General features: G+C 44.3%; 1 protein-coding gene across 10 annotated transcripts in view; it reads left to right on the top strand.

The window, feature by feature from the left end:
* The window catches only part of LOC121685730, a 61,293-nt gene that overhangs the window by 24,356 nt on the left and 17,719 nt on the right, over positions 1-19,218 (top strand). For all 10 annotated transcript variants that reach the window (XM_042066438.1, XM_042066437.1, XM_042066441.1 and 7 more), the window contains 2 exons: positions 325-2,285; positions 16,932-17,072. In XM_042066438.1, the coding sequence (XP_041922372.1) occupies positions 325-2,285; positions 16,932-17,072 (2,102 nt within the window). The remainder of the gene's footprint in view (positions 1-324; positions 2,286-16,931; positions 17,073-19,218) is intronic.

Here is a 19,218-nt window from a genome sequence, read left to right as displayed (position 1 = left end):
TGATAAAGAATGTGAAAAAGGGATTTAAAAAATATGCCTAAAAGTTAAAAAATGTAGGGAAAGAAAAAGTCTTTCATTCTTTCAATTGTCTTTTGGGTCAAAGATGAATGAAAGACTAAGAGCTAGATGTACATTATTTCCTTATAATCAGTGTGATTATACAAATGATCTGTGTCTGTATATTTCCATGATTTGTTACTCAAGAATAACTAAACACCAAACTTATCAAATAACAATTTATTATGTCAGAGAGCCATTTAATAACCAGACAGAAACACTCAAGCAGTGCTTGACTGAAGTACTGTTTTTTCCCCTTTCTTTCAGGTCATGGTACCAACAGAAATGATAAAACGGTCTGGATTTGTGGCCATGGTCTTGTAGCTGTGGCCAGAAGGATGAGCATGTGGCCAGAGTGTGGCGTTCAGCTGGGTAAAATGAAAGGGTTATGGAGTGGAACGCAAGGAATGACCTGGAAAGAGCTTGTGGCCCATTTAAACAGACTCAGAAACAAGTGGCCCCTCCCACACATGCTCATCATCCACCTGGGCGATGACAACCTCAACATGAGGAACACAGAGGACCTGCTGATCACCATCAGGGAGGAACTAACCCACGTACGCAACCTATTCCCCCAGTGCCTGATTGTGTGGTCTGACATCCTACCCACATGCTTCTGGAAACAGTGCATGACTCCTGATGTGGAGGTGGATGAGGCAGCAGGCAGAATTCATGACATGATCAATTGCAGAGCACATGCTATAGTAACTGAATTGGGGGGAAGAGTCATAACCCATGACAACATTGGCCCTGAACATTATTACCCCAATGACATTTGCCTTTCAGACCAAGGCATTCAAAAGTTCAACCAAAACCTCCAACAGTTTGTGGAAAACTGGGAGAAGGAGTTAATCACAACATCAGAACATTTAGAAATCACCTCAAATTCCCCAGAGCCCACTAACAACATCCTAGAACCTGTTGATTCGTTCCACGATTCCCTCTCTCATTCTGTTGACGATTTGGACGTGACTCGAGAAGACTCAGGAAACACCATTATCTCCCTCCAACAGCCCCAGAAGGATGAGAACGCCCCAAAGAACACATCTCTACCCCGAAGCGCTCCAGCCACTTCCACTGCTCCTGATGTTTCGTCCAGCTCATCTCCTGCGGTTTCATCCTCTGGAACACTCAGACCAGAAAACAGCGGTGGTCTACCTCCAGATGCGGATTTGGACATGACTCCAAAAGACTCAGGAAACACCATCATCTCCCTCCAACAGTCACAGAAGGATGTGAACTGCACAAAGAACACAGCTCAGCCCCATAGCTCTCCATCCACCTCAACTCAAAAACGCATGAAACCTGAAACATATAAAACAGTCTGGATGTGTGGATATGCTCTTTCAGGTTTGGCCAGAAGGATGGCAACAGCACAAAAACATGCCAGTAAACTGGGGAATAATAGTCCTAGCATTAGGGTGCACCACTTGGGAGGTCCTGGAATGACCTGGACTAACCTTATGCTCCAGATGCACGAGGTGAAAAGCAACCAACCATATCCGGACATGGTCATCATCCATCTTGGAAGCAATAACATCAACATGACAAAAAAGGAAGACTTGCTGAACACAATCAAGAAAGACTTGACTCTCACACACAACATCTTCCCCCAGTGCCAGATTGTGTGGTCTGACATGCTGTTAATGCGTTTCTACAAACAAGGCATGACCCCTAGTAACAAGGCTGATGAGGCAGGTGACAGAATTCATGAAGTGATCAATCGTACAGCGCATGCTATAGTTAATGACCTGGGGGGAAGAGTCATCACCCATGACAACATTGGCCCTGAACTCTATAGCCCCAGGGGCAATGAAATGGTCATCTCAAACCAAGGCATTAAAAGGTTCAACCTGAATATTCAGCAGTTTGTGGATGAGTGGAAGAGGCAGGTCAACTTTGTGTCGGCGCACACAGAAACTATTCCGAAATCCCCAGAGCCCACTAACAACAACCTAGAACCTGTTGATCCGTTCCACGATTCTCTCTCTCATTCTGTTGACAATTTGGATGTGACTCGAGAAGACTCAGGAAACACCATCATCTCCCCCCAACAGCCCCAGAAGGATGAGAACTCCCCAAAGAACTTATCGCAACCCCATACCCTTCCCCCCACTTCCTTTGTTCCTGACATTTCATCAAGCTCATCTCCTGCAGCGGGTGATGACATGGATGTGACTCCACTAGACACAGCCACCATTTCCCCACAACAGGAGTTAAACCAGAAGGTAAACAGGCCTCTGACTTGTTCATCACCAAATGAATCACATTTAAAATGTTGTTCCATATTAGTGTTCGGACCAATCCCATTTCACCCCTTGCCCTTACTTTGTAGCCTTCTATCCCTATACATTATTATACAGAGCCCATTCTGAGTTATGCACATTGACTGCCCTAGTGTGTACTAGTTTTGAAATAAGTGCTAAAAAGAAAAATAAATATATTTGCCATATGGGATTCATAAGGAAATGTCTATCAATGTCCGTTGCATCAGTTCTGGTAAAAGCCATTCATGAGATGAGGTGTCAGGTTCTTGAAGGGTTGTGCGATTTCATAGGGGAAGATTTGAGCCACTCTCCCTTGTAGCTCAATTGCTAGGAGTAAGAGGGGACATGGTTTTTTGTCTGTTGAGAGGGTCAAAAGTACGGTTGCCTCCATCAATGTGGTTAATCCTGTGGCACAGGGGCAATAGGACCCTGGGAGACCTGCACTGTATAACGACCCAGTGCCCATGGAGAGCCAGGTTCAAGTCCGGCCAAAGGCCACTTCCTGGAACCATCACCCCATCTTTAGAGGCAGTGTAGAGAAAGAATTCTCTGATAGCCGAGGCACTCCTTAATTAAAATGTCTTTATTACAAAAATGACATGTCCTAAAAGGACAACTTTAAAATGCCCACGCGTAGCGGCACATCCCATCAGTGCAGAAGAGACATTGGGTAGGAATTACTACTACATCTGCCAATACTATTACTAGAGGATAGGAATGCTGACATTTTATGTCTTGGCAAATTGTTCCTCAATAAGGGGACTACAAATGAAGATGGCTTGGATTGCCTTGGGTGAAGGGCGGCAGTGCCATTCCTTGGAGGAGCGCAGCGGGCGAGTGCTAACGAGCCTTTACGAGAGCGTCAGTCTGATTACTGATGGCTGCAACTTTATCAGTGAAGCAGTGAGGTTGGTAGCTGGTGGAAGAGGTGGAGGATTGAGTAGAGTTTTGAGGGTGGAAAAGAGTTTCCGGGTGTCAGTGGCACTGTGGATCTTCGAGAAGGAGCGACTGGTAGCTTGAGAGATCGTTGTAATAGTTTTGTGCCATTTCCCCTCAGCAGGAAATGGCACAAAACTATCATTCAATCATCGGTGTGATTGTTTTAGTCGACTGGGTCTGGTGGATAGGGCAGAGTGTAGAGAGCAGAGCAGAGAGTGTCATCGCTCTCCTATTTTATTCCTATCTGCTACCAGCAAATTCTGGAAACGTGGAAAGAACATGCTTAAAAATGGCAGTCGAATCCAATACACACTGCTGTGGACTCTGTAGGAGTAGTAAACTACTTCACTGGTCTGCGTGAGAATGGCTTATAGTAAATGGGGAAATGTCAATGGCAAAAATCTCATTGCATCTGTTTAAAGAAAAGTCCCTGATATGAGGTATTGGTTTCTTGAAGGGTTTTGGCATTTCATATCTTTCGTAACTTTCATATTTTTTGGGTTAAGAAAAAAAAAATGGGATTGGTCCTTTGTGTGGATGTAGCTGAAATATTGTAATGCATTTTATTGAACAATATTTGATGGTATAGTATTGTTTTGCATCATATTGTGTTGTATTTTGTCCATGTTTGTTCCTCTACTGGTTTTTGGGGGTAGTATAATTTGGCTGAATCTCTCTGGGACCCCTAAGGGACTAACGTCCTGAACCCTCACAGACGTAACTGACATCATATGTGAGTGATTCAGTGCAAGAGAATGCTAACCCCATATTTCACATCACATCAATTGTGGGAAATAATCCTTATGCACACAATGCTCTTCAGCTAGCTCATTTATTTCTGGTGGTGTCAGCTGTGTTCTGCTTCTTACATCAGGGCTTAAACTTCATTTTTCAAAATGGGGGGGATTCCTTCCTCACTGCTTCACATGAGGGGGGGGGGGGTGCATACATTTTACAAATTGAAATCGATTAAGAACAAAGTCCACGACGTTCAGCATTTTCCTTATTACAGGCGTCAATGAGAACAATACTTAACATAGTCCTCACTTACATGATTTCGGTTTGGATTTTCTAATAGGAGTAAGTAGCCCCCTTCAGACCGTCGAGCCAAAGCTGAGCTAGCCAGGCCGTGTCGGGGCTAATTGCTTTCACAGCTTCAGCTGCGGGTGCCCTCTGGTGCCACCTGGGGGCTGTCTTGGTGCTACTGACCCCTGATTTCTGGCCCAACCCAAACGTTCAGCCAGTTGGTGCTAGAGAGGGGCTAGAGGTGGTGTCAAGGTGAAGGCGGGGTCAACTCGTTGTTGTCTAAACGTTCGGCCAGTTGGTGCTAGAGTCGCCTATACCGCGAAACCGCGGTAATTTCTTGCTTACCGACCGCGGTAAGAAAACATCCATACCGTCCCAGCCCTAGGAGCATCTACTGCCTTCAAAATCCTATTTTCTTTACTGTACGCTCTGTTTGGTGCTGGGCTGGTGGGTGCACTCACGCAGCATCGTCGTGAAATAAAAATTCCACTGGAGCTCCAAGCAGACTTGACACAGCCTTACAACACTGTTTACAGCTCTTCGAGTCACGGTAAAATGTCATTTATGGTACATAGCTCATTTAGACACGCGTATGTTGTGTTTGCTTGCGTTTCTTTAGCAGTATTGGCTTGTATAGAAATTAATATTAAGTGACATACATGTAAAAGGACAGAAATAAGTGACTGACTTCGATAGCATACAGGATAGGAAAGAGATACGTGACTTTCTGCTTATCCTGTGAGAAGCGAGAACGAGTGAGAAACACAAAATGCTTAACATTCTCTGGACAATCACCAAGGGGGCAGGCGAACGTTTGGAGAGCGTAGACACTATGGCGGATCTGAGGCTAAATAGTAGACCAGTTCACCTAGCCAACCAATTGAAGCCCATTCAATTTTGGCGCCACTTTGACATCAAATAACGTTACAGCTGAAGCGTTTTAAGCCTTTATATGAACTTTTTCTATTTTCGGAGTAATACAACATTGTGTGATTAACGTCATAACCTCATAACTGACTTACAGACTGAGTAATAAACTTTTTTCCGAAATCAATGCTAAAGTAACGTAATAAGCATACAGCCAGAGCGGGTGAAGGGGTCGCACAGGAGCAAAATAACCGCATTCTCTGGATAAGAACGAAAGCATCGGAGCACAACATTTCAGCGAAGTTTTGATGGATTGACAGTAGCCTAGGCTATGAATGTGCCGAGTGCTGTTTATATTAAATCACATTTATCTACGAACAACTAGGACATTTAGAACAGTAATGTAGACATGGTGGTAACGAAGTAAGTGGCTACATACCCAATCTCTCGGTGCAGCTATCACAAGAGTTACACAAGTCAGACTACGTGCCTACGTTACATTTACGTCCCCTGACCCTGCGCAGAAAGCCTCGTCGACCAACAGGAAACGGTTGAAATTTGCTTCACCTGCCTCGATTGACGTCTACGTGATGACTCTGTCCATATCTTTTACTGTCTATGACATTCACACGCCCCTCTCAAGCACCGATTAGCCATGCTGGCTAGCTCAAGCACCGGTTTGCTATGCCGGCTAGCTCAAGCACCGATTAGCCATGCTGGCTTGGCGGCTTTATTTTTTAGATGTTCATCATGGCAGAGCCAGCGAAAAGACACTGACACATACAGTATGCACTCCAAAGCTGTAGAGGGACCTCGTAGAGAAAAATGTGACAACAAAAGTGAGAATTCGGCAAAGAAATAACTGGAGTTACAGAAGGGCCCTTTAAACTCACATTTAGTTGCAAAAAGGACACAGACAACATATCAAATGTTGAAAATGGCAAATTTGATTATGCTGGAAAAGTTGTGTAATGATAAAGAAAACAAAAGGAAGAATGTTTCACAACTAATTAGGGTAACTGACAATTCGATTGGGTATGAAAAAGAGCATCCCAGAGAGGCAGGGTCTCTTAGAAGTAAAGATGTAAGGGTATTCTTCACTCTCTGTAAACCTGTGTGCACAAATGATGAAACTGTAATTGTAATGCTTCTTAACATGAAATTGTGAAGTATTTGGGGAGTTCATCATCTACAGGACGTAATATTATTAAAACATTCAGAGAATCCAGAGAAATCTTTGCAAACAAGGGAAAGAGCTGAAAAACAATATTAGATGGCCGTGGTCTTTTGGACCTCAGATGGCACTGCATCAAAACCAAACCTGTTTCCAGACCTGTCATTTTACAGTTCTGCAAGCAGAGACTAGGATTGCCACTGATGTGAATGATCACACAGTATTCAATGTTACTGATGGCATCAAGGTGGTGGGGGCCCCAAATCAAATCAATACTGTCATTCCCGGTCCATGCTCTGACAACAGCTTAGACACAGAATGTATATAGAGTGATAAAAGGGTGACCTTGAAATTGTGGCGTTAAAGGCGGCGCAATGAAAAATTTGGGTGTACCTACATTTTGTGCTGGTGCACCTTTAATAAAACAGTTAGTGCAACCAATGCAAAACGGAGTCTGGAGCCCTGACTGTGGCTGGAATGACTGGGGTCCACAAGAATCTGCTTGGCCTTTCTCCTGCAGCACTGGCTGTGGCTGGGATGACTGGGGTCCGCAAGAATCTGCTTGGCCTTTCTCCTGCAGCACTGGCTGTGGCTGGGATGACTGGGGTCCGCAAGAATCTGCTTGGCCTTTCTCCTGCAGCACTGGCTGTGGCTGGGATGACTGGGTTCCCAGGAACGCCTCCTCCTTGGGACATCACCAAAACGCTGCTCAGCCAATCACCGTTTTACAATGGTGGAAACCATGTCCCCTTTCTGCATTAAAATTTGTGCTCAGCATGTACATCAACAAGCCTTCATCAAAACCCATCATGGACAGAGGAACAACATAAAAAGATGAAGAACATGTTTTAATCGAAACCCCTGAAAGGAGAAAGAACATGGATAGAGGAAGAACATGGACAGAGGAACAGCATAAAAAGAGGAAGAACATGTTTTTATCGAAACTCATGAACGAGAAAGAACATGAAAAGAGAAACATTATGAAGAGAGAAACATTATGAAAATATCTCAAGCAAGGAAACACTTCATAGGAAAAAAAAACCACATGAGCACACCTGGTGCACAAGATGCACAGCACCCCTGACTGACTATGAAGCTCACCAATCAGATTTGCTGTGCCCCTCACACACTACGAACACTCACCAACCAGCAGTAGCATAGTCAAGGAATTGAAATTGACATAAAAGTCAGAATTTCTGCTCCTTACATGTTCACTCTGATACAGACTTTTCCCTTCAACATCGATGGCTACAACGTCACCGCCTCCACCCACATCCGCAACCTTGGAACCGTCATCGACCTTCGACCCCACCCTCTCCTTTGTACCACATGTCAACCATGTCACCTAAACCGCCTTCTTTCACCTCCGTAACATTGCACGCCTCCGCCCCTCTCTGTCCACCACCACAGCTGAAACACTCATCCATGCCCTCATCACCTCCAGACTGGACTACTGCAACAGCATTCTTTATGGACTACCAAAGAAAATCACCAACAAACTCCAATGCGTCCAGAACTCAGCTGCCCGTTTTCTTACCTCCACCCGCCACCGTGACCACATCACCCCTGTCCTCCACAACCTCCACTGGCTCCCAGTCAAACACAGGATCATCTTCAAAATACTTCTCCTCACATACAAAGCACTTAATAACCTTGCCCCTCCATACCTCTCCGGCCTCCTCATCCACCACACTCTTGCCTGCCGCCTCAGTTTCATCGATGCAAACACACACTCAAGACCATCATGAGCTCCGGACCTGGGGCGACCTGACCTTCTCAGCTACTGCACCCTCCCTCTGGAAAGCCCTTCCCGACCACATCAAACAGTCAAGCACCTTACCATCCTTCAACCAGGCCATCAAAACTCACCTCTTCCAACTTGCTCTTCATTGTTAACAGACTTTCCCAGTTTTCCCACCTAGCTTCACCTTTGCTTTCCATGCACCTATGTGTTTTTTCTTTTGTCTGTTATGTAACCTATGTACCTTGTCGTACTATTACTATTAGAAATGTGATAAAAACAGAGCTGTGCTGTGCAAAACTGTGCAACGATCATTTGAGCTTTTGCGATCAGATAATTGCATTGGTTCATATTGCGATTGTGATAATTGTGTTGGTTCAAATTGCAATTAGGTAATTGCGTTGGCTCATATTGTGGTTGTGATAATTGTGTTGGTTCAAATTGCAATTAGGTAATTACATTGGTTCATATTGCGATTGTGATAATTGTGTTGGTTCAAATTGCAATTAGGTAATTGCGTTGGCTCATATTGTGGTTGCGATTACGATAATTATGCAGCCCTATAACTCAGTCCTTGTGATGCGCTGACTTGACCAACCTTTGCAGAGTAGAAATCATGGGCGGTGCTGTTGCTAAACCATGCTGTGATGCTAGTCATGATACCCTCAATAGTACAGTGGTAGAAGTTGGTCAGTACTTCACCGTCCATATCAAACTTTCGCAGCCACTGAAGAAAGATGAGTCAGCCAGACCAATGGATACCCTATCTTAGCTGAATTACTGAAGCTAAGCAGGTGTGGGCTTGTTTAGTACTTGGATGGGAGACCACCATGGAAAACTAGGTTGCTGCTGGAAGTGGTGTTGGTGGGTGGCCAGTAGGGTGGCACTCTTCCCTCAGGGCAAAAAGATCAATCCCAACGCCCCAGTGCAGTGACGGGGACACTGTACTGTAGGAGATGCCGTCCTTCGGATGAGACGTTAAACCAAGGTCCTGACTCACTGTGGTCATTAAAGTTCCCATGGCACTTATTGTGAGGGGGGGAGTAGGGGGTTCCCCGGTGTCCTGGTTAAATTCCCAACCTGGCTCATTCAATCTGGCCCCCTAATCATCCCGCAGTGTAATTGGCTCTCCATTTCAGGCGAGCGTGGTGAGCGTTCTGGTGTATAATGGCTGCCGTGCCTCACCCAGATGGGGGCTCCACATTGGTGGTGGTTAGTGAGGTCACCCAGATGGGTGCTCCACATTGGTGGTGGTGGTTAGTGAGGTTCTCACTTCCCTGTATATGGTGTGACCAGCTCAGATCCTAGCTGATGTTAGTTCCAAGGAATCTGAAGCAACTGACTCTCTCCTCTGCTGTGCCCCAATGTAGATGGGTGTGTGCTCCTCTTCCTGCAGCCTCCTGTAGTCCGCTATCAGCACCTTGGTTTTGCTGACGTTGAGCAGCAGGTTGTTGTCCTGGCACCAAGATGTCAGGGTTGCCGCCTCTGCTCTGTAAGCAGAGTCATGATCACTTGTGATATAGCCGATTAAGCTGGTGTCAGAAGCAAACTTAATTGTGCTGAGTGTTAGAGTGGAGGAGATGATGTTACCCACCATATTACCTGTGTCCTGTCAGTCAGGAAGTCAAGGATCCAACTGCAAGGGAAGAACTGAGGTTCAGGTCCCTCAGTTGAACCCAGGCTTATCATTGAAACTATGTTGTTAAAAGCGGAGCTGTAGTCAATGAAGAGCATCCGTATATAGGAGTTTTTCTTATCCAGGTGAGAGAGAACAGTGTTCAAAGCAAATGCTATTGCATAATCCGTGGACTTGTCTGGCCTATAGGCAAACTGGGTCTAACGTAGAAGACAGGGAGGATGTAATATGATCTTTAACTAACCGCTCAGAGCACTTCATGACAACAGAGCAAGTTGAGAGCAACAGGTCGGTAATCATTAAGGCAGCTCACTGTTGATGTCTTAGGGACTGGTGTTGGTCCTCTTGAAACATGTGGGTATAACATGAAGCAGGGAGAGATTAAAGATGTCCATGAAAACCTCTGCCAGTTCAGATGCACAAGCCTTGAGAACACAACCTGGGATGTTGTCAGGTCCTGGAGATGTATGTGTATTCACCCTCCTAAAGGATTTATACACATCTCTTACATGAATTGGCAGAGAAGTTGAGAAAACAAAATGACGGGGACAGGGAAAGATCTGTAGTTCTCATGAATACGTTTTTTTTTTTAAATGTGGGTTCTCTTGAGTATGCATATATTCTGTTCTGTTTTAGGCTAAGAGCAAATCCCATGTTAGAAAAACATTGGAGATTGGCTGAGTCTTTTGTGAAAATTGCGTAAGGGAGAGAATAAACATCTTAGGAAATGTGTAGGAACCTTTGGTAAATGATGTCCACAAAACACTTCAGGAATTGAGTAAAAAACTGGATAAACTGTGATGTGTTTCATGCTATGTGCTTGCTCCACTGCATTTTCCTCAAGCAGTGCTGAAGTCTATAGCAGGCCCAGATTTGATCTGCATAGATCTGTCAAATAGGCCCAGACACAGCTCAGCCTGAAGCAGGAGGGTCACTACAACACTGTGGACTCTTGTTACATGTGGTACAGCTGGCAAACTGTAGACTTAGCGATGGAGGACTGCCACAACCGCCCAAGCTACAGTGTCACATGTGCTGATGTAACGGATGCCAGCTAGCTTAGCTGTGCATGTGGAACATTAGTAAACCTCACTCCCCGACGCCTCATGAGTGCTGCTGGCATGCGAGCTAGTAGCCTGGGCTTGTAGCTCAACTGTCAGCACGCTCGCCTCCTGATCCGAGTTGCTGCTGTTCGCGGGTTCGAGTCCGGGCGTGTGCAGGGCTGAATCGTGCAGGTTCATCGCAATGCAGGTTACACTGAATGAGTTCTACGCCTGCTATGAGGACCTCAATACCACCCAAGCTACACTGTCAGATGTGCTGAATGACTTCTACGCCTGCTATGAGGACCTCAATACCACCAATACTTAGTACCAGTTCCAAACCGACAGATAGGTGGCTTGGCCAAAGTGAGCACAAAGAGCACGTAGACGTGTTCACTGTGCCACGGTGTATGTGCGGCAGGGCTCATTTGTAGTCCAGACAACGGATGTTGCGCAACAAAAAAGCATGTAAAGAGACAAAATCTGGATAACTAGCTGTACATAGAAAATTATATAAAAAGAATTGTTAGCGGTGTAGTGGGAGAGGAGGTCAGAAATTCTTACATTTACAGAGATACTTACATTTACATTTATTTATTTAGCAGATGCTTCCAAAGTGACTTACAGCAAGAGAATAACATTTAATCTACAGTGCATGTTAGGTGTACTAGGTTGTTAGGAGAGGATGTACCCTTGGAAAAGTTTGGTCTTCAAGAGTTTTGGTAGTAGTCTGGATTGCCATGGGTGTAGGGACACAGCAGCCAACGGGTTAATAAGAGTACTTAAGTAAGTGGGTGCAGACCCAGCAATCACTTCATACGCAAGCGTTAGTGACTTGAATTTGATGTGGGTGGCTAGGTGGCGCTCTCGTGAGGACAGCACTGTGCAGCTAGGTGGCGTTCTCATGCCTTACGAATTTGATGTGGGTGGCTAGCGGTGCTTACATACTGTTGCGTTTCGTCACCGCATGCCAGTGGGTGTTTCCGACAGTCGAGGGTGTGTAGCCTACTATGCAAATGCCCAGAAGTAGGCCTACAACCGTAATTTGATTGGCTGGTGCCTTCCGTTGCTCACCATTGGTGCAGCAAAAGTTGAACTTGTCAAGCAACGTGACGCAACGGACCCACAATTCAGTTCGGCAACGAATGACTTAAGCCCATGTAAAGTGAACGTAAGGGTAGCCAGTTGGAGCTCAAAGAACAGTGGGGTAACGTGGCCTTTTTCGTTTGTAGGTTCCAGAGAGGTAGATAGGTTCAAGAGAGAGGGTGTCAGTTTTGATGTTGAGATATATGTGGTATAGTTTGTTTGACTGGGAAGACTAGTAGTTCAGTCTTCGAGAGATTTAGTTGGAGGTGGTGTTCCTTCATCCAAGCGGACATGTCAGAGAGACAGTCCGAGATCTGCGCTGAGACCCTGGCATTATCAGGCAGGAAAGATAGATAAAGTTGGGTATTTAAATTGAAGTCAGAACTTAAGCTTATTTTTTCAATTTTTGGTCAAAAAATGGATCTTTTTTAAAGTAAAGGTTGCCGACCCCTGCTATAGCCTTAGAGAGGAATGGAAGGAGTGAAATTGTGCGATAGTTCTCCAGGTGGGAGCAAGGGGAGGCCTCTGAAGCAGCAGAGTGACACGAGGCAGTTGGAAATGTACCAGAAGCCAGTGAAGAATCAATTACATGTGATTGTTCTGTTGTGACAGTAGGAGATATGACTTGGGGGAGGTTGATAGGAATAGGGTCCAGTGGGCATGTAGTGGGGCGGCTACATGTTAGAAGTTTAGACACCTCCCTCTCAGTGAGAGGTCTGGATAAAGGAGATGATTCACCATAATCCAGAGACGCCTGATCGTGTGCAGTCCGATTGCTGCATGTAGGTTTTTTATTGGGGGCTGTGGACCCATTGTAGGACAGAAATATATGAGGGACAAGAAGCACACGGAGTTTGGATTTTCTAAGTGGATGTCCATGTCACCGAGGACAAGCATGGGACAGTCATGCTCAGGGATGGAAGAGAGCAGGGTGTCGAGCTCATCAAGGAAGTCGTCCAGTTGTCCTGGTGGAAAGTATGATAATCACATAGATTTTGACCGAAGCGGTCACAATGATAGCTTTGAGTCTTTGAGAGTGCTAGGCCAATCTTATAACTGATAAGGAGAAAAAAGGCAGCACTTTGCACACAAAAGTGTTATAAGCTGCTTATAAACACTTATAAAGTGATTATAAACATGTATAAACTGCTTATAAACACTAATAAAGTGTTTAAACACTTATAAACTGCTAATAAACATTTTTGTCTGCCTTTTTTGTCCTTGACAAAATTATATTTGAATTAGTCACATTTGCTTGATGGTATTTGAAGTAGTCACATTTGCTTGATGGTAGCAGTGGAGTATATTTTGTTTGTTGGAAATTAATAGATCTTATTCGATGCCTGTACTCAGTGGACATCAGAGCTAGTGAGTCCCTCCAGGAATTTGCGATGCTGCGATTGCAACAATGAACAAATTCAGCAAATCCCCTCCAATTCTGGGAGACCTCGCAATTTTGTCCAAACACCACAACTTTTTCGCAAATTTGACCAATCATCGTAGTTTCCCCGTGAAATTTTACCTACCACAACAGTCCCTTGCGCAGAATATTAAGATGCCACACTCACTTCTGCAGACACCAGAGACTGCCCTTTAACCCTCTAGGTGCCACTGTCGAGTTTACTTGACAAGATGCGGTACTGAATAAAACGGCCGATTTAGTCAAATAGGGTGTCATATTTCGTTCATGTCATACGTCATCCCCGAGTCCGAAAAAGGTCATGGTTTAAACAAAACTTTTGAGCTACAGCGCATTGAATCAGTGCGTGCAATACCGGAGCTAGTGTGCGTGTGAGCCACTTAGTCAGAGCGATATTGTCAACGTTAGCGAGTATTTGCATTAGATTATCGTCTAATGGCATCAAAAAAGTTTACCTGAAATGAAGTGTTGGGTCTTCTACTCGCGGACCCTGATTCTGAAGGGGAATATCTGCCTTCAGGAAATGACGGTGATTCGTTTAGTGAGGCTTCAGATGCGTCCCTGCCTTCAATGATGCAGCTGGACAAAGTGAGAGTTTACTCCATAGTTTAGCTTACACCAAGCACAAACGTTGAATCGTTTGCCCAATGTCACTGGTGGGAATAATGTTTCACGGGTTCGGAGTGTTCATCGGGAAGTTAGCAGGGTGTTAGTGGTGTGGCGAACAAGGCTGGAGGTAGCCTAATGTCCATAGCGCTAGCTTCTGTCTTGTGCCTCTCCACAATCGCGGCGACAGTAACGTGGTGGAGCCTTTGTCTAATGCGACTGGGTATGTTAGACGAGGTCGAAGTGCTCATAAGAGAGTTAGGGGGAAACGTAGTGGCAGTGTGGGGAGTCGCAATGAGAATGACAGTAGGCCTAGTCCGAGCTGCGCAAATTCTCTCCACTCGGCGCGCGCGAGGCAGATCTGGCCATGCTGCTCGCATGGTGGAGGTGGTGACACGCTCTCTCCCTCTCCCTCTCCCACACACACACACACACATTAGGTCATGCATAGTCTATCACAAGATGATGGGAATGCCGGCCCTGTATGGATAGGGATAGGGAGTCATTATCTCTATAGCCTGCTACATAAAAAAAAAAAAATGTCAGCCATTTATTAGTAATGATTTACACTGTTGATTTGCTATCTATTTCCCTGATCATTTAGGACATACACTATGTGTTCCTTTTTGTGTGTTCATGTCCTTGTGATGTGTGTGTCTTTGTCAGCTAAGAAAAAAAACATCAACAAAAACAACAAAAAGAAAAAAAATACTAACATTGTCTCTTGTCTTGTCTCGTCATCTCACTCCTGATCTGTGCCTTGCCGTGGCAAATGAGCTTTTGAACTAAACAGGTCTTGTCTACTTGTGTTTGTGTGTCATCTGAATAATCTATATGTGCCCCATACATGGAATCAGAGTGCCTACTGTATGTAGTAAATGGAAAATCTCTACAGCAAAAGGCCAGTCTACCGCTACATGCATTTGGTTTGTTTCGGCCATTTATTAGTAATGATTTACACAGTTTGTTCACTACTTACTATTTACCTGAGTATTCAGTATTGTGCAATATAGCATACAGAAGGTGAGGGACATTTTGGGGGGAAAGAAGTGGTGCATTTTATCATTCAAACATGCGACTTCATGAAAATTCTATAATCCAAGATGGCCGCCACCATATGACGTCATAATATGCAAATTAGATATAAACATTTAATCTCTACATAAACTTTGGGTCATCCTTAATATTTCTCTAATTTACAGAAAGTCTCTATCTCTTATCACTTTTAAGATATAGCCTTTTGAAATGAAGATGTCAAAATTGATCGTTTCGGAAAAAAACCTCTGGCGCCTAAAGGGTTAACTTGTTCGTTCCTCTGCAGTTTTGATGACAATAAGGCTAACATTAATGATAATCTCTCAACCTCGTGGTAACTCAATTAACTTACTTTCATCAGGTTGAGAGATGCTTACTCTCAACCTGATGAAAGTAAGTTAATTAAGGCCTACTTGGTTTACTGACATTTGAGTAGGCTATGCAACCCATTGGCAAATGTTTACATTTGGAGATGTCCTTTTAGCTCGTTTCATGTTTGCTAGCTTGTGGGCTTAGTTTGTGAAGTACTACCAAAATCATAGAAATTAATAACATTGCAAGACATTTACCTCTTCTGTGATCCAAGAATGATTTCATTCAAGTTATTTTTAAAATGTATTAATGACAAAGAAAATCCCGAATTGCATCCACATATCGTAATACATTATTTCCGCTCATAGCCGAACACAGTGAGATGGAAGCCTTCCAATCCACTCAGAAATGTAAATAGGCTACTCTCATGTCCTTAAAGTGGCAGGCAGTCAATTAGACTTACACACCACCAATGTAATGACAAAGAAAAGTGTAGTCTAATAGTTTAAATCAATAGGAAATTACTAGATGCTTAACTAGTAGTTATTATGCAGGTCACCGAATATGAATTATTAAAAATATATGAACTTAATATGAATTACAAAATATATGAATATTGAAATATATGACATGATGCCATGTCTGTAGGGGGCTGTCTTTTTTGGACAGTTCTACGAAAGTTGATACTGCTTTGTGAATTACCCCAGTCAAAGCATTTACACAAATAAAGTAGGCCACTTTGATTTTCTGTAATCCTTACTATTTATCTTTACTTGTCCTTTTTAATAAGCATTATGATGATCAGTGTGATTTTGGTCTTACTAACCTTAATTGCCCTCAATTTAAAAAAAAAAGAAAGAAAATCGCAATTATTTTTGCAATTTTCACTTCCTCCTACAATTTCAAACAAACAACTAAAAACAGCGCAACTTACATCGCAATTTTTTTAGAAAAGTTGTCGCGAAATCAGGTATTTTAGGTCGCAACAATCTCAAAAAATCCTCACGAAATCCTGGAGAGACTGGCTAGTGAGCGGAGCTGAGCAGTGCGGCCGCTCCTCCGCTCAAATCTGCGTCTGGTCGCTCTGCTCAATTTCGCTCCACGCTCCTCTTAAAAATCCTCCCACTCCAGTAAAATCGCTCCACGCTCGCTCCAGTTTAAAATTTAAAATTGTCACCTGAAACAGAAAACTTAAATCCTAAACAACTAAGATAAAAATGGCAATATATTTCACTCCTAGAACAGTTATTTTAAAACATAGACAAGGATAACAACGTACAAAGTTTTTCTTTGCTCTGCATGTGTTCCCGTAGCAGACTCATGTTTCTGCGAAATGTCTTTAGATTACAAAATTAATCTTTACTCACTGAAACTGTGTCAGCAGTCGTTCTTGCTCTACATTGTTAGTATCTACCGTAAAAATTATGGCCTCAGACTCGTAGTGTGAGTGGTATCGGAGCGGAACAGAGTGGCCGCCGTCCTCTAAATTAACAAGCTCTCCACTCACTAGCTCTGGTGGACAGAGGTCTTCACATTTGAAAAGCTGAACAGAAGGGCTGCTGCTACAGCATATCCTTTGCTGTTGTAGTGTTGAGGTCGTTTTCAGATATCATACCATAAGTCAGTAATGTAATTATTGTGCCAGGCCTACTCATATTGCTACACCAATTTGAAATGTTAATCAGCTTTTGATGATTCCTGTGTTTTCCTTCTCCCCTTCAGCGGAAGCCCTTTGGATCAGAGAAAACAGTGGAAAAGGAAATCGTGGAGGATGTCTGCAGTGACTTCTTCAAGGGAACAGTGCTTCGACTCCCAGCAAAGGACAAACAGGCGGTCAACAATATGCTGTTTAATAGGAACAAGGCAAGTAGTTCAAGGACAGCAACTTTGGAAAGCTGTGAGAAATGTTTGAGTTTAAAATTCAGTCACAGAATTGTTTAAATATAAAGGCATCCTATGCAAGTTGTTTGTACCTTACAGGAGAACTCTGGTAATAACTCTAGCTAGCTCTTTGTTTCTCAAAGTCACGAGTATTGCCGGTATGGAAAAAAACTATGCAGGGTTACCTAGGTCGAGTTATTGCAGTCAATAGCTAGAACATTTTTAAAATCATGCCCCCAGAGTGTAGCACTGTAACTGCCTGGTTTGTAAACAAATCCACTTGTACCATTTTACAGTTTTGTAGAATACAAATCATTTAATTTCACTTATAGAGCACCGAAACATTACACGTCGCATGGCGCTTTACAGAGTGTTAAAACATTCAGAGAGCCCATGAGTAACAGGGGCGAGGAAAAACTCCTTAGAATTGGAGATACACACAGGAAGAAACCTTGAGCAGATCCACGACTCAAGGGCCTGACCGATCTGCCTAGGGTCAGTTACAGAGCAGTAAGGTCTGTATACATGATAAGTGAGAAGTTAGTTAGGTGTAGAGAATAGAACATGGAACTCACCTGAGGTATATGTTACAAAGAGGTAGGATGGTTACATAACCAGTATGATAATAGAATAGAATCCTATTTAGTGTCAGAAAGTTCAAATAGTCCAGAGTATGGAATGAATTGTCCATAGGGATTAGGAGTTGTCGTGGGTCACTAGGCTGTGTAGGCCAGGGGTCCGGGTAAGGGGACAGCAACAGGCGATGGGACTTCAACAACAGCAACAGGCGATGGTAGGGCAGTCATAGGGATTTCCAGTTCCAACACTGTGGAAGACATCATGTCTCACCCCTGTCCCTAAGAAGCCACACCCTAGTGAGCTTAATGACTACGGACCTGTCGCTCTTACATCACATGTGATGAAGACAATGGAGCGATTGGTCTTAGGCATGCTCAGACCCCAGGTACGCCATGCACTAGACCCGTTACAGTTTGCTTACCAGGAGAAAGTGGGCGTGGACAATGCCATCACTTATCTTCTACACAGGACACATTCCCACCTGGACAAGGGGAAAAGTGCTGTGAGAATCATGTTCTTTGATTTCTCAAGTGCTTTTAACACCATCCAGCCCCTCAGATTGGGAGATGAGCTCTTGCAGATGGGTGTGGACGCTCACCTGGTAACCTGGATTACAGATTACCTGACCGAGCGACCACAGTTTGTCAGACTGAAGAACTGTCTCTCTGACACTGTGATCTGCAGCACCGGAGCGCCACAGGGAACTGTGCTCTCTCCAGTCCTGTTCACCCTGTACACATCTGACTTCTGCTACAACACCGAGTCATGCCACATGCAGAAGTTTTCTGATGATACTGCAATTGTGGGGTGTATCAGGAACGGGCAGGAGGAGGAGTACAGGAGCCCGGTGGAGGACTTTGTGCAATGGTGCAAACTCAATCATCTTCAACTTAACACTTCAAAGACCAAGGAGATGGTGGTGGATTTCCGCAGGTCTAAGCCCACTCTGCTACCAGTCCACATTGATGGGGTCAATGTGGAAGTGGTTAGCACCTACAAGTATCTGGGTCTCCACCTGGACAATAAACTGGACTGGTCAGCCAACACTGATGCACTCTACAAGAAAGGGCAGAGCAGGCTGTACTTCCTGAGGAGGCTGCGGTCCTTCAATGTGTGCAGTAAGCTCCTCAGGATGTTCTACCAGTCTGTTGTTGCCAGCGTCCTCTTCTATGCAGTAGTATGCTGGGGAGGAAGCACAAGGAAGAAGGATGTGGGGCGAATTGACAGGCTGGTAAGGAAAGCTGGCTCTGTGGTGGGAGCTGAACTGGAGTGCATCACTTCACTATCTGACAAAAGGACCCTGAACAAACTGATCAACATCTTGGACAATGAGTGTCACCCACTCCACAGCACTATTGTTAAGCAGAAGAGCCTGATCAGCTGGAGACTTCGCTCACTGCCTTGGACAACTGACAGACTGAGAAAGTCATTTGTCCCCAGGGCCATTGAACTGTTCAATGCCTCACTTAAGGGAAGAGGAGAGATAGACTTCTCTGCATAGTCTGTCTGCCTCTTCACCCCCTCCATGTTTGGTACTGTCTGTCCACTA

This window comes from Alosa sapidissima, chromosome 16, assembly GCF_018492685.1.
Source record: "Alosa sapidissima isolate fAloSap1 chromosome 16, fAloSap1.pri, whole genome shotgun sequence".
Taxonomy (NCBI): domain Eukaryota; kingdom Metazoa; phylum Chordata; class Actinopteri; order Clupeiformes; family Clupeidae; genus Alosa; species Alosa sapidissima.
The sequence above is the reverse complement of the archived record's forward strand: the minus strand, read 5'-3'. Positions and strand labels throughout refer to the sequence as shown.